A 21,511-nucleotide genomic window follows, 5' to 3' on the forward strand; every position below is an offset into this window, starting at 1 on the left:
CACCATGGGTGGGCCTCAGGTCTTCACTCAGGACCAGCTCCCAGGAAACTGCACTGCATTCATGCTAACACTAACGTGTTAATGTTTCTTGGATACATTCTATGTTAAGGCCCTTAGGGAACACTCAGCCAATCGGTCATCACATAGCTATTTGTAGAAAACCAACTGGATGTGTTGCACTGTGCTCATTCCTGATAGAACAAATGCCAAGAACCTCAATAATACATGACAACATGTAAGAGTTGACACATGATAGTAATATTGGGAATGGATTAGTTATCTATTGCTGTGTAATAAATTACCCCTAAATTTAGCATTTTCAAACAACAAATCTTTATTAGCTCATATTTTCTGAGGCTCACGAATCTGGGCATGACTTAGAGGGGTGCTTCTGTCTCAGGGTCTCTGTAGTCAAGCTGCCAGCGGGGCTGTGGTCTCACAGGAAGGTTTGACTGGGGGAAGGCGGGCCTCGAAGTTTACCCACATGGTTATTGGCAGGTTTCAGTTCTTAACAGGCTTTAGAAAACAGGGTCAGAAGCTTGTTCTACATCCTTCAATCAATGGGGATCTCCAAAGGTTTTCAGCAAAATATTTCTCAGGTAACAAGTATTTTTGGAGGGCCAATCTGGTGACTGCAGATAGGATAGATTAGAAAGTGAAAAGACAGGAGGCAAGAAAGCCAGAAGGTTTTTTGTTTTGTTTTGTTTTGTTTTGTTTTTTTGTTTGTTTTTTTTTGGGGGGGGAGAGCTTTTAATAGACCAATGTGCCAGGCCCTGTACTAGGTACTAAGACTACAAATAACTCAAGATACAGTCACTGTTCTCAAGAAGCGAGATAATAACCATCTTCCAGGCAACCCGTGGCAAAGCCTGAAGCAGAGGGGTTGCTGGGGAAATAAAGATGGAGAGACAAATTTGAGGAAGGAGTGAGGATAACTTTGTGAGGCAGGAGCACATGGACCAATGGGTGTTGTCTGTGAGGGATAAGAGCAGAGAGACTGGTGCTGGCATCCAAACCAGTCTTGGATCATGGGTGTCCCAGGGCTTGCAACTCTCACTGCCTTCTAACCTAAGTCTTCTGCCTATTTTGTTTCTAATCTTTGTCATGACTCTTCAAGGGAGCGATTATTATTCCCATTCTGCAGATGAAGAAATTGATTCCATGAGGTTAGGTCAAACACAACTAAGAAGTGCCAAGGAGAGGAAACCTAACAATTGGCACTGGCTTTGAATGTTTTCTCTCCCTGGGCCCAAGTGCATTTCACAAGCTCAAAGGCTTGGCCTTGAGGAAGAGACTCCAATGATGACATTCTAGGGGGTGCCCAGCAGGGGAGAAGAAAGCCTTTGAGCAGGAGACTGTCTCGACCTTCTTGGTCTGTAGCCCATACGCTGTCTCCTTTGCCCACCCCCAGAGCCCTCTCCAGCTTCTTGAATGAGCTGGCTGGCCCCTGGCCTGTGCTTGACGCAGAATTCCTCTGTTCAGTAAAGATCCCATCTGCTTTGTTTTTCACTGGGCCACTTAGATTATATGGCAAACTGCAGGTTACCGAGGGCTTCCTTTCTTGGGGAATTTCCTTCCCAGCCTGAGAAAGGCACTTTACCCTGAATGGTTACTGCCAGCTACCAAATAGCTGACCAGCCGTACACTCAGGGGCATCTATAAGGAAGATAACCCATGTGAGAGCTGACAGAGGCAAAATGGGGGCTTTCTCCCAGGCTTCGCTGCTGGGCTGATCCCCCCACAAGAAGAAATCATTCTTTAAAAGCCTAATAGCAACAATATTTTATCTGACTGCAAGTGTAACATATGTGCAGTATGAAAAATCTGGGGGGGGGGGGAGAGAACAGAAAACAGAAATCACTCATTATGCTACGAAGATGAAAAGTAACAGCCGAATGAGCGTCTTCTATGAAGATGCATGTGATGATAACATTGTGTGTTCTCTGTGCGGGCGTTTGCACAAGCCACCTCTGCCTGCTTGTCTGCAAATCTGGGGGAATAACCGCGGGGCTTGTGGATTGTGTAAAGACAATCGCAAACCCAGCAAAGAGCGTTTCCGTTGGTATGCGACACATGTAAGGGTAAATATCCCGTGACTGCTTGTGCGGGATGCAAGGAAGAAAACCTGAGATGGTGGCTCCTGGCCAACGCGCAGATCCTGCTCTCCTGCCTGATGATATTCTCCCTGCATTGCTTTTAAAAACATTTTTCATAATTCATGCCCCATCTCATATCACATTAACCCAACTAAAAATGTCATTATCCATTCAGTTCGACAGACAGCAGGCAGAGTGTGGTAGGAAATTACAATCACGCCAGCCAGCAACAAAGAATTCCAGTCACCAGCACATGGAGGGACCAATGCTGGGCATCTGGCCCTCCCCCTCTGCACTGTCCAGGCATATGATTAGGTTCTGTGTGGGCGGAGCTCTTTCTGTACACATAGCATGCTTCTGAAGCCTTGTATGTAAATCACTTTTATATTGCATCCCACTTTGGTGCATTAAGGAGGCTTTAAGCTTGACATCTAAAGAGACTTCTTTTTTTCTTTATTATTATTATTATTATTATTATTATTATTATTATTATTATTTAGAGAGAGAGGGAGGGCTAAGAAGAGAGGGACATCAATCGACTGTCTCCTGCACACAACCAGTGGGAGAAAGAACCTGCAGCCCAGGCGCATGCCCTGACCAGGGATTGAACCGCCGATCTCTCAGCGCATGGGTGATGCCCAACCAATGGAGCCACACCGGCCAGGGCCTAATAGGACTCCTTACCACATTTTCAAACACAAGCCCTGGGGCCAATCCCCCCTTCATTGCCCTTTTCTTTCTGTCCCATTACTATTCTTCTAAACTGCATCTAAAAGGTCTGTCTGCACATGTGATTTGACTGAAGCAGAGTTCAGCTATACCACTAAGCTTATTAAAATAATGGAAGGAGCATAGCTGGTGAAGCCAGTCATAGAAATGCAGCTTAAATAGTACTGAGTCCTCCAAATACCAAGGCGGCCTGAGACTTCTTGACAGTAACGCGCCTCACACACACTTCTGTGCTGACGGATTATTGCACCGATGGTGTGTGAGCATTTAGGAAATAACTCAGTGGTCGTGAAGAGTCTATTCATAACGATCAAGAGTAAACCAGGATAGCCACTCTCATTTCTTTTTTTAGTGGGCTTCAGGATATGGAGATACGATGTAGTACATTCAGCAAATCATTTGACAAAGTCTCCCCTCTCCTCCTCCCACTCCCTTACCTATAAGATGCTGCCTGGCTGAAAATTGGCTTACGCTCCTGCAGAGCTGGCCAGAAACAGTGGTAATGACCATTTCTGTGGCCACCTAGAGTAGCCGTTTAGTGGAGGGCCTCGGGCTCGGTGTCTGATCCTGTAGACATGTCAATAAACGGAATGAAGGCTTGGAAGACACGTTTACCAAATTTCAGTTGGAACAAAGGAGTAGCCACATTGCAGGAGATTAGATTTGAGTGATGAGTACACACCTTGGCCCACCCACACGGAGGACAGACACCCAGTGCTCTGAGCTCTTAAGGCTTCATGAGCAGAAAATCCTCTTTTGCAGGATCTCCCTGTCCTGATACTCCTTTCAGGTCTTGGCCACAGGGGAGGAGCTCAGATGCTCTGCCATCTCTCTGCTGGGTGTGTGGGGGGAAGGGAGAGGACAGGGGAGGTGTCTGCTCAGCTGTCCACAGGTGCTGCCCCTGCCACTGTCCCAGCCCTGGGGGTCCACGCAGCCCTGAGCTCAGACCACAGCTCACTGCTTTCACACGACAGGGATGCCTGCTCTGCCTCTTACACAGCGAGGCGCCGGGCCCCGTGGCACAGTTCTTTCCTTACAGCCCAAAGCACACAGGGCTGGCTTGGCGGGAGCAGAGGGAGAGAAGGGTCCAACAAAGCCATGCGTTCCTCCACCCTCCGCCAACAGCCACCCCTCTGTCCCGCTCTGCCAGACTTCTCCAGTCAGCCCATGTGTTTGGAAAGTTAAGAGATTGTTCCACTCAGAACACAAGGTAGGACTTTTTATAACGATACAGGCAATGGAAAATACAGCCTTTCAAATGAATGGACCCTAAAGGGTCAAAAAAATCAATTGTACATGGTGATGATTCATGGAGAAAGATCTTATGGTTTTCATTGACCTGAACCTCAATATTTGCCTGTTATATGTCTCCTGAAAAAGTCAACATAACCTGGCTTTGTGCTTGATGTGCAAGAAGATGGTCTATTCATAATTTACGGGATTGCTGTGTCCCTCATGCTTCCAACTTGTCTTTCAAACACCCAGGAGAGAATGAATGGTCACGTGGGTGCCCATTAGGCTCCTATCAGAATCCCACCCACTCAAGCCAGCCCCTTGTGGGGTCAAAGTGGTGGGCAGCCAAAGTGAGATCTAAATTTGTGGAAGCTGGATAATTAGTTACATGAATGTTCATGACGCCATTCTCTCAGAAAATTTCCATAATAAAAATATTTTACTATTAAAGAAATTCAGCAACCATCCTGTGGGAGCAGAGAAGGCCTCTTGAAGTCACGGGCTCCCCTATTTGAAGATTATGAGCAATATAAGCAGAAATGAACAGCCATCCTTTGGAAACGCTCTAAGAATGTCTTTTGTATTTAGTGAGGAGTATGGAAAGGGGCAACCTTAGTTCCTCGGATTTTGTATGTGAGTGGAAGATCTAAAGTATAATTGAAACCAAGTTAACATAGATTTGGGCTAATTCCAGAGATAGCACATATGGATTGTGGTCTATTTACTCTCTAATGCTAAGCAAATGCCATGAAACCAAATACAGATTGTCATTGCCATCTCAGCACTTAACAACCATTTTCATAATTATTTCACAGTATTTACTCTACATCCCTTCTTTTTGTGTCAAAAAAAAACAAAAAAAACAACCAGATTGCTTAAGCTAAAATAGAAACTTTACAGCTATTGTATGTCATGATTTCTGTAAATTTTAGCCCTTCCTCTTGAATCTTGGCTGCATGAAGATTATCTTCAAAACAATGTCCACTTTCCAGGAAGCACCACCCATGGCCTCTTTATCGGCAGCTGATGTGGGCATGCTGCCCGCGTGGTGTACTAATCACACCTTTGTTATCCGCTCTCAGGTGACGCCCCTGATCAGCCAAGCCTGCGACCTGCTCCTGGCCCACCTGCAGCGCTATGCGGAGTCTGGGGACGCTTTCGACATCCAGAGGTAGGGCTACCACACGGATGAGATGTCCCATTTCCTAATCGCTGCTTCTAATTGTCACTGGACGTAATTACTGGACAATGACCTCGGGACCAGCAAACCGTGCACATGCTAGAAGCTCATAAAAGCGCTGGTGGACTGACTAATAAGTAGACATGGAGCCCGTATAGAATGTGACGCAGATGTGAACATGGCCGGGGGCAGGTGTGGCATGCTGAGGGAAGTCTCGGGTGGACAGTGGCTTGTGAGTGAACTTGTCCGCTCACCTCTGCAAACCTAGGAGGGGGCCGATACACCCGGGCGGAAAGGACAGGGTCCTGGGGAAAGTCCCTGCATTTCTACTTCCGGAGAAATCAGGGTGCACCTCAGCCTCCAAGCCAGGACTTAGCGGTGGATACCACATGTAAGTGACTGATGGTCTGACTCTTCTCCTCGCTGTCCTGTGCTCACTTATGGTAGATGAGGGGTAAGGTGGGGGTGGCAGATAAGCCAGAAGCTGACTCGTTTTTATTATCATTGCTAATAAAAATGATAACATAATCATCACTGGCATTTAAACTGTACCACGTTGTTTACACAATCCTCTTGTACACATTCTCTCTGGTTATGAGACGCGTGAGTTGGCCAAAGATAAGGTGGGCACCGCAGCTATAAAAGCAGAGTAAACAACTCTTAAAATTTCTTTATGTCTTTCATCATCGGGATCAGATGAAGCCCCATTCAGTTATCAAATTGTTTCTGCAGCAGGAGCAGGGCGATGGGTAATCAACGGCAGGGCCATTTTCAATAGCAGCAGCCAAAGTAAAATAAGTCATCTAGAGCCGCCATTGATGCCTCATGGTTGGTGACTGAATTGATGAGGAAGAGGAACTAAGTATGTGCCTCCATCAAACCCTAAAAATAGTCCTTTTAATGACAAAGGGGTATGAATACTCTGTTGTCGGCCCTTTTAGAATAACAACAGGGAGGAAAGACCACTCTAGTTTAAAATGGCCATTTGGGGGGGGCAGGTGTCCCAGAGCCCGAGAAGTTGGTTTTTCTGGAGTGTACCGCCAGACCCTTTTCCATCTGTTTGTTTCTAAACTACAGCGTGTGTTTTCTGTGATAATATAATATGTTCCTGAGGCTGGTTCCAAAGTTTGTCTCGTGTTTCTTTGAGAGTGACAGGCCTCTGTTTTTTTTTTGTTTGTTTGTTTGTTGCCCTTATGAGAACTGTAAACCCATGAGGAGGGAGAGGGGGATAACGCTAATGCAACCAGACAAGCAGGTTGTTAATCCATTCATCACAATTTGCTCTGTCTCAACTGATCGTGAGGCGCTGGCTCTGAACAGCTTTGGGGTGACACACATCGGCGCGGGGTCCCCGTTCTCCCTCCGTCGTCGTCGGGGGGAGTGAATGTACCGCACCGTCTGGTGGCGGCTGTGTCTGGCCGAGACGGCGGCCGCGGCCTGGAAGTCGCCTGACGCTGTCCCCGCTTCCCGCCTGTGTTCAGATCGGCTCCTGGCTGTGTCTTATACCTCCCGGTATTCCGCTGTCCCTGCTCAGAGGGTCTAAGCAGCCACTTCTCTCTGCCCCCTGCCCGCTCAGCCTGCGGGAAGCTCCTCTTTGGAGTAAGCGGACGGTGGAGGTGGATGGGTGGGCCGGTGGCACAGCCCTCTTGACAGCCCCGTGGTTCCCTCTCCCGTAGGTGCTACAGCTGCTACAGCACAGACGTGGTGGCCAGTGTGGCCTTCGGCACCCCGGTGGACTCCCAAAAGGCGCCCCAGGACCCCTTTGTGAAGCACTGCCGGCGTTTCTTCGCCTCCTCCATCCCCAAACCTCTCCTGGTTTTAATCTGTACGTACAGCTCCTGCCCGGGCGGGGACACGGGGCTGCTGCCAGGTGGGCAGAGCCCGGGGCAGGTAAATGTGCCCATGTGTGCTTCTCATCAGCGGGCGGCTCTCGGGGCCCAGCCTCTGCCACCAGGGGAGGGCTCGTCTCCCCAGAGCCGCTTCTTACCCCCGCGGTGGCCTCTCACCCCCGCCCCTGGGAGAGGGGCGGCCGCGCCCTCTGCTGAGTGCTGGGCGTGCGTTGCCTCAGAAGGTGCCTGAATTCATCCTATAAGAAAGGCGTCCTCACCCCCATTTTATAGATGGGAAAACCGAGGCTCACTAGTAGAAAGGCAAAGTCTGAACCCTAAGCCTTTCCCGGGCACAATCTTCCGCCAGCACAATCCTCTGCAGAACACTTCTCTGCCTGAGGCCCAACGCCCAGCAAACCAGATCCCCTGTGACAGGTGATGTGCGGGTTACCATCCGTTTACTTTGCTCTGAGAAGTGAGCTTTCACCCCCTGGCCAGTTCCAGTGTCTTTTCGCTTTTACGAAAGCATCCATCGAGGTGTTGATGTTATTGTTATTCATGATTGCCACAATGTTTAACCATTTGCAGGGCCGGTGAATTTTATTCATTCCTCGGTCAGTTTCATTCGCAAAGCTCTGCAAGCACCGACACTGTAGGAGGAGTTGCAAAGGGGGTCAAGCATCGTCCTCCTTTGCCCCCCACCCTGCACCCCAGGGAGGTGGTTCCGTGGTCCCACGCCACTGCCGCTCGGCTCTCCGCCACCCAGAGCCTGTCTCCCTGCCGTGTCTCTGGTTCAGGCTCTGGCTCTTGAAAATGGCCAGAGTATTCGGAGAACTTGTTGGGTCCAGAACGGCCCACAATTGAATTATAGTCACTTGAAGGCCCGTCTTCCCAGCCTGGCTTCTGCACTCTGCCTGTGCACAGCAGGCCCACCGTGAACGCTGGGGAGCTAACCCAAGCTGAGTGCCCTGTCACACCACCCCTCCCACCCTCACCTCGAGGCGCTAAGCACCCCTGACCCAGGCAGCCCTGTCCCAAGGCCAGGGCAGCCATGGCCCAGGCTGCACCTGGCACAGGAGGGGAGGCGCCCACAGTGGGTGGGGCCAGCATCCTTGCCAGCAGCTGTCTGGGCAACACTTAGGGGCGATGCAAGAGGTAGCTTCTGGGGACAATTACCCAGTGAGGGCGGGGCGGGGGGAGGGGAGCTGAAAAGGACCAGAAAGCTGAGGAAGTAGACCAGCTCCTACCACTCGCCAAGACTTGAAGCACGGCCTGCTCCCTGATCCTTCTTGATGAAATACAAGGAGCGTGGGCCCTCCTATCTGGGGCCCGGAAAATTAATTTCGAGGCATGAGATTGGCTTGTGGAGGGCCAGATGGAAGCGGGGATTCAGTCGGGTGAGTGTTTATCAGTGTGCGGGAACGGCGAGGAGTCCGGGGGTGGGGGGATGAGATGCGGCTCCTCCCCCAGGAGCGAGGAGGGCCGGCTGTTCGGAGGGGAAGACTCTCCTTCAAGGCCGGGCTTGCTTCCTGGCAACAGGCCTCGAGCAGCCTGGGTTTATCATCGCCCCCCTTTCCAATGCCATTTTTGTTTTTCTCTTTTAAGTATCATTTCCATCCATAATGGTCCCACTGGCCCGGATTCTGCCCAATAAGAAGCGAGATGAACTGAACAGCTTTTTTAACAAACTCATTAGGAATGTGATTGCCTTGCGGGACCGGCAAGCAGCAGCAGAGGTAACGTGTTTTAATAGGACACAGCTTCCAAATGGAAGGGAGCCTCATTTGGCATGGCTCGTGGTCTCTCTTTCTCCTCTCTTCCCTCCCTGCCCCAGCCACCCTTCCGCACCCCGCTGTCCTGCACGGGTCTCCCCGCAGAGCTTCCCAGGGGCAGGAGAGAGAAAGGAGAAAGGTCGAGGAGGAGCGAACAAAGAGAGAGCGAGGGCAGGCGGGAGGCACTGTGGGGAGAGCCCAGAGCCATCTGTCCACACTCCGAGGTCAGTAGAATTAAAGCTGCCTCCCCAACTCACCCCCTATTTCAAGCATCACCCGCCGCCCAGGTTCTAGCTGCCCAAAAGAATTCTGCAGGTAAATGTGCCCATGTGTGCTTCTCATCAGCATATAATCTTTACATGGAAAAATGGTGAGAACGAGGTTGTACAGCACGAACAGCATCAATAACAGGCAGCCCTCACCAATCCCACACTCCCCTTCGGCTCCGAGGATGCTCCTGCATATTTTTGTGGTTGGGGGACCCTCTCTGCCTCATTGGAGACCCAAGATTTCTCTCCTCCTTACAGACCTGCAGCACGCTTGGCACAACGTAGGAACCGAGTCAAATGTTTGTTCATGGAACTTGGCTGAGGATGGAAGTGGGGATTTTTTAATGTTAGGGAAAATAATTTCAATGTTGGATATGCTGGTGTGCATGCAACGCTATGCTTTAAGGAACCTGTTACATTCAAGGAAGTGCTTAAAAGGAAGAAAAAAGAAAGAAAAAAAAAACAAGGCAAAATGCCTTATACTGAATTGACTTGGGCACAGGGTCGCTTTAAAGGGGTTTCCTCGAAGGCTGGGAGGCTCAGAGGGACTGGGTGGCTCAGAGGGACTGACAAGGGAAGGGCAGGAGGTCTCATCATGGCAGCCTCGGCGGAGGGTGAAACCAGGGTCAGGCTGGATTCGGGGAGCTGGCTCGGGGAGCAGCAGCCTCGCCCTGCCCAGCTGTGTCCTCTGGAGACTGGGCAGCAGAGGTATCCAGGCCCAGCAGGCGGGGAAGGTGTGGACAAGCTCATGGCCCCTGGGCCCTCACCACCATGAACTCAACTGGGTGCCCTGGCAGGTATGGGGAGACAGGACACGCCTCCAGGGTCCTGTTTCTCGGGAGTGAGGCTGGGGCTGGGGCAGGAGAGGGAGCAAAGCCCCAGTTCAGTGCTGCTAGCAGCGGCCTCCCTGTGAACACGGGGTCACTCACACCCCCTGCCCCGACTCCCCCTGAAGCCCACTGGCTGTGGAGTCAGGCCGGAATTCTCCAACTGTGGCACTGCACCCCGAGCCGCTGATGGAGAGGGGAGGGTTATTAAAGATCCAATTACTGGGATTGCCTCGAGCTTTTCCTTTTATAAACTCGAGAGCTATTTGTTTCAAACAATGAGTTGATCTGAGGAAAACCTCCCAACCACAAATCCAGGCCGGCCCGTGTCAGGACAGAGCTATACGGTTACTAAGAAAACTCACTTGAAACCCGTCTGAACTCTGCAAGACGTTCCATCAAGCAGATGTGTGTTTGCGCAGTGGAAAATGCGGCGCAGATGTTAAAAGGTAAATATTTTTCCAAGCCCTGGCCGATGGGCGGATTAGACACCTACATCTATCAGGGCGCGTGCTTTGCTCGGAGAGGACCATAAACCAGCAGTGTTTGGGCCCTAAGTGGGCCGTGTTCAAACAGCCCCGTGATGCAGGGCACATAAAAGAAAGCCATCTGCAGTAATGCTCCTCCCGGGCCGGGCCTGTGAGAGCAGCCCTTTCCGGCCTCTGGGGCCGGAGGGTAAGACGGATTTGTAGAAGCTCGATGGCCCTCCAGCAGCCGGCCTCGGCCTGGAGGCGAGAAGAGGGTGCCAGCTGCGTCCGCCCCGGGGAAACTCCACGCGTGCGGGTGTGCTGGTGCGCCCCCTCCTATCGCCGCCCTCACCCCGCTCCAGCAAAGCCACGAGCAAGCCTCAGGGACCACAGCCGAACCACACGCCGAGGAATTTCAGACATGCCGGCTGAGAGGCCTGCGGACGTCCTGGGGCCCCAGGCCAGCACCCAGGAGCTGAGGCAGCCGAGGGTCTCCGCTCCCATGCGTGCCAGTATGCCCCCACCTTTGCCCCCACGGGACCAGAGCTAGCAGGGGTGGGGTGGGGGGCACCACAGCCATCCAGGCGTTGGCCAAGCAGCAGGAAGAAGGAAGCTGGGGTGAGCCATCCCTTGAGGATGCCGTTTGGGAAACGGAGTGAGCAGGGCCAGGGTAGAAAGAAGCAGACTGCTGAAACCGGGTTGGCTCAGTGGATAGAGCGTCAGCCTGCAGACTGAAAGGTCCCAGGTTCGATTTCGGTCAAGGGCATGTACCTTGGTTGCGGGCACATCCCCAGTAGGGGGTGTGCAAGAGGCAGCTGACCGATGCTTTTCTCCCATTGATGTTTCTAACTCTCTATCCCTCTATCTCCCTCTCTGTAAAAAATGAATAAGATATTTTTTTAAAAATTTTTTAAAAGAAAGAGGCAGCCAGCTGGGCTGGCCCTTTGCTATTCTCTCCACTGTTCCCACCCCAGCGGGCGGGCTGGACACGGAGCCCCCCCCCCCCCCCCCCCCCGCTTGGTCTCCAGGTTCCTGACACCCAGGCTTCGCTGTGAGCCCTGCTGGTGTCTCAGTAGACAGACGCCTTCCGAGGTCACACGCCTGGGAAGCAGAAGAGCTGCAAAGGTCTCATGGTCCTCAGTGGCTGCTCCCAACAGCACGCACAGCCTTCCTCAGAAGGCATTCAGCGCACCGCGCTTTTATTTATGGAACCGTGTGCTGCATACCTAACACGCAGTCGGCACACTACCAACACCGAGGTGGGAGTGCGGGGTCCTGCCCTGGAGTCACTTCTATTTTTATAGAAGGAGGAAAGCAGCCACACGGGAAATAACAGCCATTGTAAAGGGTGGAATCAAGTTGCTCACGTGTGTGGCACGGATTGTTCATGCAACAGAAACCCAGAAGCCAATACCGTACGAGGAAACGCGACAACAAGCAGCGCACTTTAACATTAGAGGATGTTGGTGGTGGTTCTGATACTCTCCTTTTGCTGTTTAATTCCATAAAACATCTGAGAAGAGTGACCTATTGTTTGTCGCTCACCACATTAAAGAGCTTTTCAGAGAAGTGATGTGCCGGGGATACACTCAGTCAAGGCTAAGGCAATATGTAGTAAGTGCTTCTATGGCTACAATTAGGGATGGGAAACACATGAAGAAGATAAGGGGAAATGAGAAGACAGCTCTAACCACTCACATGGGCTAGCAATTACTGAGGGAAAAAAGGGGCCCGAGGTGAGGAGGCGAGGAGATGCAGAACGCAGGCTGGAGACTTGGAAGACAAGCTTCACCAAAGCTGGTCTCCGGGCCCCAGATTACGTTCACTTCCTGCTGGTGAGAAGAGCATGGCCAGCACAAACCCCAAACTGGGCGTGAGCGAACAATGGAGCACGTACTTTGACTTAAATCTACACCATGTTTTTTTGTTTTGTTTTGTTTTTTAAAATATATTTTATTGATTTTTTACAGAGAGGAAAGGAAAGGGATAGAGAGTTAGAAACATCGATGAGAGAGAAGCATTGATCAGCTGCCTCTTGCACACCTCCTACTGGGGATGTGCCCACAATTCAGGTACATGCCCTTGACCGGAATCAAACCTGGGACCCCTCAGTCCACAGGCCGACGCTCTATCCACTGAGCCAAACCGGTTTCGGCTACAGGATGTTTTATTGTTAGAAAACCAACCAACCCATGAGTAGCACAAACACGGGTCAAGTAAACACTGAAAGCCTCTGTTTTCCCATCCCCCAGCTCACTGGGAACTGAGTATGGATGTGGCTAACGGTTTGCCCTGCAGGGGCAAATAGATGCAATGAGATGCCTTGTGCATTGACTGTTCTTACATATCCCTCTGCAGCTTGCTTTGTGCACTCACCAGAGGGGCTTAGCATCTTTCTGATGAGCCCAGATAGGCAGACGGCCTCACCTTTTTGACTGCATCGCAGTCTGCTCCTGACTGCACCAGGATGTGGACTGAGGGACATTCAGGGGGCTCTCACCATCTCAGCTCATCCTGCAGCGACAATTCTTGTTCTATCCTAACACTGCATTTTGTGCTCCAAGAAACCCCGCTTCTGCGGCCCTGGGCCATCCATAACGTGCATTTCCTCCTTTGTCCCTCAGCGGCGCAGAGACTTCCTCCAAATGGTCCTGGATGCCCGCCATTCCGCCGCCTCCGTGGGCGTGGAGGGCTTCGACATCGTCTCCCAGGTCTTCTCCAGCGAATGCTCGGCGGGTCCCTCCGAGAAGCACCGGCCCAGACCCCTGTCCAAGCCCCTGACTGTGGATGAGGTCGTGGGCCAGGCCTTCCTCTTCCTCATCGCTGGCTACGAGATCGTCACCAACACGCTCTCCTTCGCCACCTACCTGCTGGCCACCAACCCCGACTGCCAGGAGAAGCTCCTGAGAGAGGTGGACCATTTCACCGAGAAACACGTGAGTACACGTTGGTCCCGCGGCCCATGTTCGTCCAGGTGGAACCCGTTTTTGTTAACCGCCTGGCCAAAGTCACGTGCCATGTTTGCAAGATGAAATAGGGCCATTGCCCACCTTCTCCGTCTCTCTGAGTTAGCAAGTAAGATGTAGTGTTCAGAACAACAGAAGGAAAAACAAGAAGAAACATTCTAGCGCATGCCTTCCCTGTGTGGGGCCATCCCTGAAACCAGGCCTGGCTGCTGCAAAGTCCTCGGTTGGGCAGGGTCAAAGGTCAGGGGTGGGCAGAAGGTGTTGCTTCCGGTGTTCTGGCTGTCGCGGTGCCATGCTCAGGGAGGCAGGTGTGAAGGCACGAGGGGGCATAGCGCAGCTGGGCGAAAACCGGAGAGCAGGTCTGTAAACGGAGTCGGGTGAAATGGGGCCGGTGGTGCAGAGTCCAGACTCTGGATCTTCCTTCCAGAGGAGGCCCCTCCTTGCTGGACTTGAGGCACACATTCAAGGGCGCCAAGTTGGGCTACTTTATGACGCCTTTTTTTTTTTTTTTTTTTCCTGGATGCTTATGTATGCATTGCTTTGACTTATGAGTTGTTAAAGAAAATCACTGTTAAAATCTGTGCTTTAAAAGGGAGACCACTGGCCAAAATCGGTTTGGCTCAGTGGACAGAGCGTCGGCCTATGGACTGAAAGGTCCCAGGTTCGATTCCAGTCAAAGACATCTACCTTGATTGCGGGCACATCCCCAGTTGGGGGGGGGTGGGGGGAGGGATGGTGTGCAAGAGGCAGCTGGTTGATGATTCTCTCTCATTGATGTTTCTAACTCTCTATCCCTCTCTCTTCCTCTCAGTAAAAAATCAATAAAAAATATTTTTTTAAAAAAGGGGGAGACCACAGTCATAGAAGTCTTTCTATCACATTCTGATGTAATCACTGCATTCACAGTTTTGGGAGGTGGCCCATTCTGTTATTGGGACTATTAGAATTCCCCCCCCCCCCCCCCCCATATATTGAGCTGAAAACTGTCTCCCAGAAAATTCTACTTCTTTATCCCACTGGGGGAATTAAATGCAAGGTTAGCCTTTCCTCTCCAGTGCATTACCTATGTTACTAATTGCTTCAAGTTTTGACTCATCATGAGCTATGGTCAGCCTAAAGTTCCACCATGTGATGACAAATGCCAAACTGAACTTCCCCAATCCACTGCTTGTGTAATTGATTTTTTTTTTAAAGCCTGGATGCAAGGGTTTATATTTATTCTTATTATTGCTCAAGTCAGTCAAAATAATTTTGAATCTTGATTCTGCCATCTGTCATATTAGCAATTCTTCCAGCTCTGTGTCAGCTGAGACTTGCTAAGCATGTCTCCTATTTCATCTGAGTCATTGATTAAAATGTTGAACAGGACAGGGCTTCCCTCCAGGTTGACATTGATCCATGAATCGATATTCTTTGGGTATGGAGTCTCAACAAGTCATGAATCCAAATCACTCTGCTACCCACTCCCACCACCTCTCGGCTCCTACTTTATTGTGGCCTTTTTAATTGAGGAGGGGGAGGAGGAGGAACCAAAGATGACTGGGATACGTACTGAAAGAGAAGTAACAGACACTGGAGGGCACATCTATTGCGATGTGTTTGCTGGCAGGTAAAACCCCAAACGAAACTTATTTAAAGGGGGGAGGGGCTTATTAGGACAGAAAACTGAGCAACTCAGGAATAGGTGTGGCTTCAGGCAAACTTTTTAAGGGCCTCAGTGACATGCTCAGGCCCCAGGTCTCCAGTTTTGGGTTGTGCTTTTGTAGTATGGCCTCATTCTCAGTTGTGCTCCAAACTCTGAGCAGCCTGCCAACAACGTTTGGATACTGGCTCCCTTGCTCATAATCAATGGAGCAAAGAGTGTATGTGGCCCCAGCTTTTCAGCAAGAGACATGAGGTTCACTCTGATGGGAATGTGTAGGTCACTGCCCATTCTTGAAGCAACTGCTGTGGGGGAATGGGGTACAGATGGGCTTGAAGCAATTAATCACACCCCCAGAGTCAATCCTACTCAAGTCCAAGGACTGAGAACTTGGGAGAGCACCTCCCAGAGGGAGTTCTGGTTGCTGTCCCAGGAAGGCAGTAGAGACTGGCCCTAAATACGCCGAAGGCGGGTCGAACTGAAGACGTTTAAGCATCTGATGAGTGGCCAAGCAGTTGGCAGACATGGCAGTGGGTTACACAGGTAGAAGTCATGCCCCTTACCTTCGGGGAATTTAATCACTAATTGAAAAATAAAAACAAAAACAAAAAAATAGGGAGAAATAAGAAGTGATGTCTATTAAAATATCTCCCTTGCAAATAAAACCCTCAGGACAATCAAAGGCAGCAAATAATCAAGTCTAGACTGTGTGGGGTCATGCGGGGAGTGTGGGCACCAGGAGTCTGTCTCACCGGCGCCATCATAACCCCATCTGGTCTGTGTTCCTCTCCCAGGAGGCCTCAGGGAGTGTTGCACAGGCGTCCAGTCCAAGGCCCTCACAGACACAGCCCCTACCTCTGACATGGCCTTCCCTGACCATGACCCCTGGAGGATGGCATTCTCTCATTAAACACTGGCTCTTTCAAATCCCCCCAGCCTAGGATGGGGGCCTCTTTCCTTAGAGTAGGGGTGTCGAACTCAATCAGAGAAGGGGCCAAAATCTAAAATCCAGCCTAAATCGCGGGCCGAATGGTTTACTGAACAGTCATAAACTGTCATTGTGATGGAAACACAGCGGAGTGCAGTGATGACAGCGCGGTGCGGGCCACATTGCAAGGCCTGGCGGGACGGATTTGGCCCGCGGGCCTTGTGTTTGACACATGTGCCTTAGAGGGTTACCTCCCAACAGGCTTTGCTAGGTACAGAGGGACCATTGGCAAAGAGACATTTTAGTAGGTCAAGTTTTGAAACTTGAGCTTGCACAAAACCATCTGGGAAGCGTGTTTGGAATGCAGGCCCCAGGCCCCCACCCGTGGGGATTCTCATTCCATGGAGTCTGGCCAGTGCCTAGGAACCTGCATTTTAGAATGAACAGCCCAGGTGGTTTTGATGTGGATCGTTCCTAGTTACGCCTTGTGCAGACAGCTTAAGACTCTCAGGGTCCAAATCCCAATTCTAGGAAGAAACAGCGCCCAAAGCCCGACCATAGTCGTGCAAACCCCCAGGCCATTTTCTGTCTCCAGGTAACAGTTGGCACTGTCTCTGAGAAATAGGAATACAGTGCATCTTTTTAAAAATTAAATTTGGTTGTCATAATTGTGCTACTAGTAGTATAGCTTCCCGCATGATATGCACTCAATAAACATTTATGAGATCTCTTTTTCTAATTTTTTCCCCCTTGTTCTTCTTTCTTCTTCTCCTTCTGATAATCAGTTTTCTTAATACAGACCATCTGTCAGGATATGGAAGTGCAGATTATATATGTTCACACATTAGATATTTTCCTGAAAATTAGCATGAAAAGAATAACTTGTTATAATTCCCTGCCGGTTTGCATTCAACAAATATTCCTGGAGTGCCAGTTCCTGCCAGACGAGGCCCCAGAGGCTCCCCAAGGCTGTCCTGACCTGGCTTTTCCGTGAGGTCCCCGTAGAGCCCCAGCTCAGGAGATGGCCTTCCCCTGCGTTTGTCAATGAGACGGCTGGATGTGAGCTCCACAGTTTCTTTTCCCTGAGTCACATCCTTTTACGGCAGCACCCTAGGTGAATCTCATGAACTTCTGTCCCTCTTTCAAAAAAAAAAAAAAAAAAAAAGAGTATATATGTGCCCTGTATCAGTTAGGATTTTTTCTGTTGACAGAAAAATCGAAGCAGATTGGCTCGGGGGCTTATTGACCCACATATCAAAGAAATCTGGTCTGGCTGGTGTGGCGCAGTGGATTGAGTGTCTTCCCATGCACCGCCTACGTTTTCTTCCAAATCGTCTGGCTTTGGACTTTTGTCTGGCTCTCCTTCCTCTCATTCCCCATCAAATTGCGGCTTAAAAACCTTCTTTCTCAAGTCACCCAATCTCTTGGAGAGCTCTCTCTTTTCTCCGTGTCTTCTTCGTCACATTGAAGAGGAGGAGCGTTCATTAAATTCGAGTTGAGAAGGGGAAAGATTTGTAGCACTTGTGCCACACGGAACATTAAGAAAGCACGCCCGTGATTTAATAAGACCTTTGTAATGTGGGTGCTTCGTTGCGTTCTCCGATATCTAATTTTGAAAAGGATGAGAGAGAGAAAACAACTTCTTTCCATATAAATTGTTTTTGCTATAGCGTTAGCACTTTATGTGGAAATTATCGACTTTTGATCTAAACCATTCTCTTTTTATCTCATTGGTGCTGGACTGTGCCAGCCAAAAATTTATGACCCATTTTCCTTCTGCTTAATTGTTGTTATAAATCTGTGCGGAACCCCGTTGTAAATTTATCACAAATTGGGCTAGATTGATAGATGGCCTCTCGTTGGGATCATTTGAACATAGTTATGCCTTAGAAGGAAGGCCACATTCTGAAATGTTCTCGTGAAGAGCTGCTTGGTAGCCATTATAAATATCTAATTAAAATAAACTCACTCTTTTTCTCCTAAGGATAAAAGGACATTCCACGCTGGGTATTTCAGCTGATTAGCTCGTGCTGCTCATGTGAGCAAGGTTGAGGATTTGTTCCTTGAAGCAGCCAGGGGATCTCAGAGGAAAATAGCATGGTCTGTGGCTACATTAAAGGAAAAAAGGAAGAGCCATTTGCCTCCAGCCAGCTGTTTTGTAAATACTCATCCTTTGTAACAGAGGGAGGGTTAGTGGAAAAAACGCAAGTAGCTTAACACAAACTTATCCTCACTGTGGGAGAAAACGTCTCCCACTTTGGATCTCTCCCGGGGCAAATTTTCAGGGTCATGTCCACACAGGGCGTAGGGCAAAGTTGCCTTTAAGATTCAAGTGGAGAACTGGAAATGGGTTTCCCTACCGGGAAGGGTTCCTGCCTTGATCTGCTCGGGTCTCACTATCCTCACATTTAGGAGGATCCATTCAGGTGCTCCCCAGCCACACAGGCAGGAGTGGTCCATCTGATGCATCCCTTCCCCCACAGACCCTAGCAGCCCAGCAGAACACGGATCAACGAGGCACAAGGAAAGAGGTAGGAGCCAAGGACAGCTTGCAGCCCTAGAGCCAAACTCTAAAACAAGACAAGAACCGGGCCACCGGGCAGGGCTGCCAAGGGCAGCACCAGACAGAGGGGGAGTCCACCTCCACGTTCAGTGTGGAGAGCTGGTTAGATGCAGGTGTGGGGCGGGTGTGGGGCGGGGCCTGAGGCTCTGCACTCCCAGCAAGCTCCCGGGCGGGCGATGTGGAAGCTGCGGGTCCGTGGCCCACACTGCCTTCAGCCAGGTTCTAACGCCTACCCCGCCTCTCTCAGTTGTCACATAACTGTTTCTCACGACAGGTAACGCACGGATGTTCTGCAGTGCTTTACCTTTTGTTAGTAAATGCAAACAGCCTCAAAATGAATCCAAAAATAAGGATGCCACTCTCACATTATTGAGTGAGAGACAAAGTGATGAGGGCATTGCCCAAATCCTGGGTGTTTCTGGAAGTGTGTTGCCCGTAACCCTAAAATGGTCTGGCCTCCTTAAAGATTCTCTCCGGGGCGGGGAGCTAGGGAGCGCTCCGGAGTTGATGGAAGGTCATGTACGAGGCAGATGGGGATGGCCACCAGCGCCTTCCCTCGGGGTGCACGTGCACTCGGGGGGCCCTGCCACATCCAGCAGGCAGCCGTCAGGCCAGATCTTTCAGGCAGGGAGCACCTTCTGGACCGAAGCTCCCCAATGAGCCCTTCGGGAGATGCCAATCCAGAGGCCACATCCAAATACTGTGGTCGAAGCAGCTCCCCTGATGCTGCCCCCGTGGAGCCCAGCGCAGACCTGCACTGTCCTCGCTGCAGAACAGGAGCCTCAGGAGGCCCTTAGACTGTGTCCAACTCACCCACGTCCTTTCCTTCCTTCTGGAAGCGTCTGCCCCCAGAGACGCAGGCTCTCTCACCCTTCCCTGGCATCCCAACAGCCAATAGGAGGGGCCTACAGGAGGGGCCTCCAGGTGTGGTACCTGGAACTCCATCTTGGAAGCTACCACAGGTGGCCCTGCGACCACAGCTCCCACTTGGGGAAGGAAGAAGGAAGACAGGGTGCAGGGCACTTCTGTGCCCCATGAGTAGACAATTCCAGCGACCTCAAACCGGGGTGACCAGCCAATCTGGATCAGGTGGCAGAGCCCCATTTTCCACTGCCCGTACGGTTATCAGACACACGCACCAGCCTTTGCGGTCCAGGTCAGCTGCCCAATCTCCCCTTGGGGACACCTGCAGGAAGGCAGACTGCGCCCATCTGTGCTGTGAATGTGTGCTGCTCAGTGTCATGGGCTTCCTCTGCCACCACCCAGGGCCCGCTCCTCCACATTGGCAGAGGCAGACAAAACCCAAGCCCACCTGGCCCCCGGGGAAACGGACCCAACTTGACTGTGAATGGCTCCCAGGGGCCTTGGCCGTGGTGGCCACACCCCCAGACCTTGTGGACCGCTGCCTCTTCTTCCCTTTCTTCTCCCTTTTCCTCTGGCCCCACATCCTGGGTTTCTCTTTCTCTCTGCTATACAGTTCGCTGCACTCTAGTCTTCTTCATTCTTTTTCTGGCTCTGTTCCCCGAGGTCCAGAGAGGCAGCGAGGCTTCCTGCTTCACCTCCTGACCCTCTGTCCCGCTGGGGCCCCGGGCTGTCCCGGAGCCTGTGAATTTGCATAGTGATGTCTTTTGTGTGTCCGGTGGGGATGGTCGAGTGGGAGGCGGGTGGAAGAGCAGGAGGAATGTGCAGGTGTGTTTCTGGGCCACCGGGCTTAGTCAAGTGTAGCGCTTGAGCACTTGCAATTTTTAGCAATTAATGCTCCGCATCCCCCTCCGCCTTCAGTCCCCACAGAGCCATTCTGTGCCGGCAGAGGGAGAGGTGACCTGCAAAGAGATGGTCCTCCCGGGAATGGGCCACGCCAACCAGCACATCCTGAGTATTTTATCCTCACTGCCAGGGCCTCTGGGCTGAGCATTGCTAAGCCGATAAGCTTTTCCCGGGTCGGTTCACATCAGTCCAGAAAAGCGAGAATTAAAAACAAACTTGGGAAAGTGAGCTCTGAGGTGAAGCTTGGCGTTCTGTGGGCCCACTTGACATGGAGCTGGATTCTCAGCTGAACGGCTCATCTATCTGACTATTGCTCACATTATAGGCTCTTAAAACATCAAAAATATGGGTTTTACTCCCAACAATTAGTTCTTGGAATAAGGAATTAACACACACATTTTTTTTAAAAACGGAAGTCACCGGACTCTACTGACCAAACCATCTGTCCACCCGTGGAGCCGAGTCTTTACGTTTGACCCCGTTTGACCTGCTGGGGTCAAACGTAAAGACTCCTGCTCCCTGAGGACCCGACCCATCCCCAGGGTTAGACTTTCACCATGAGGGCTTCTTCCTTTGTTCCAGCCCTTTACCCAGGACTAAAATGCCACCACTCTTGGGAGGGGTGATATTCTCAACCCCCACAGGACTGTCTTCTGCCTGGCACACTGGTGTGTCCCAGGGCCTCCAACATGCCTGGCACATGGAGGCTTGTGATGAGTGCCAGTTTGCCCACTCTCCTCTGTCTGAACGCAACCTGGAGGTGGGGACCCCCAGGGAGACTCCCGGGAGAAAGCACGTGGTTACTCGCCCTGGTAGACGGGGTCAGGGAAGGCCACTGCTCAGGTAGAGGCAGGCGAGGGAAGGCAGCACTCAGCAGTGCCTCCAGTCCCACGGCGGTGTTCCCACAGGACGGCTCTGAGGGGATCTCGGGGGCCATCTAGGGCAGCCTCCCGTCGAAGACTGAGGTCTGAGAGATCGTGTTGCGCTGCCTGAACGATCCCAGGGACAGGACTACGCACAGTCCCTGTCATCCTGGATAAAGTTCTTCCCACATCAAGCTGAAATCTGTCCTCACTAATTGCCCACCTACTCACCCTTGTCTCTCCTCTCCCTGTTCATGGTATTTATGTACTAGCCGTCAGCAAATGAATAGCTTCCCCCCGGGGCGTGGGGGGGCTACATCTACACCCACTAACAGCCGGTCACTGGGCATCTCAGAGGGAAGAAGAACAATTGGAAAGTC

At 51.1% G+C, this 21,511-nt stretch overlaps 1 protein-coding gene across 1 annotated transcript in view; it reads left to right on the plus strand.

Moving 5' to 3' along the window:
• TBXAS1 (thromboxane A synthase 1) overlaps positions 1 to 21,511 on the plus strand; it is a 137,591-nt gene that overhangs the window by 86,371 nt on the left and 29,709 nt on the right. The window contains exons 7-10 of the mRNA XM_036428602.2: positions 5,141 to 5,229; positions 6,915 to 7,063; positions 8,673 to 8,803; positions 13,027 to 13,338. Of these exons, the coding sequence (XP_036284495.1) occupies positions 5,141 to 5,229; positions 6,915 to 7,063; positions 8,673 to 8,803; positions 13,027 to 13,338 (681 nt within the window). The remainder of the gene's footprint in view (positions 1 to 5,140; positions 5,230 to 6,914; positions 7,064 to 8,672; positions 8,804 to 13,026; positions 13,339 to 21,511) is intronic.

The sequence above is a fragment of the Pipistrellus kuhlii genome, unplaced genomic scaffold (assembly GCF_014108245.1).
Source record: "Pipistrellus kuhlii isolate mPipKuh1 unplaced genomic scaffold, mPipKuh1.p scaffold_m20_p_10, whole genome shotgun sequence".
Taxonomy (NCBI): Eukaryota; Metazoa; Chordata; class Mammalia; order Chiroptera; family Vespertilionidae; genus Pipistrellus; species Pipistrellus kuhlii.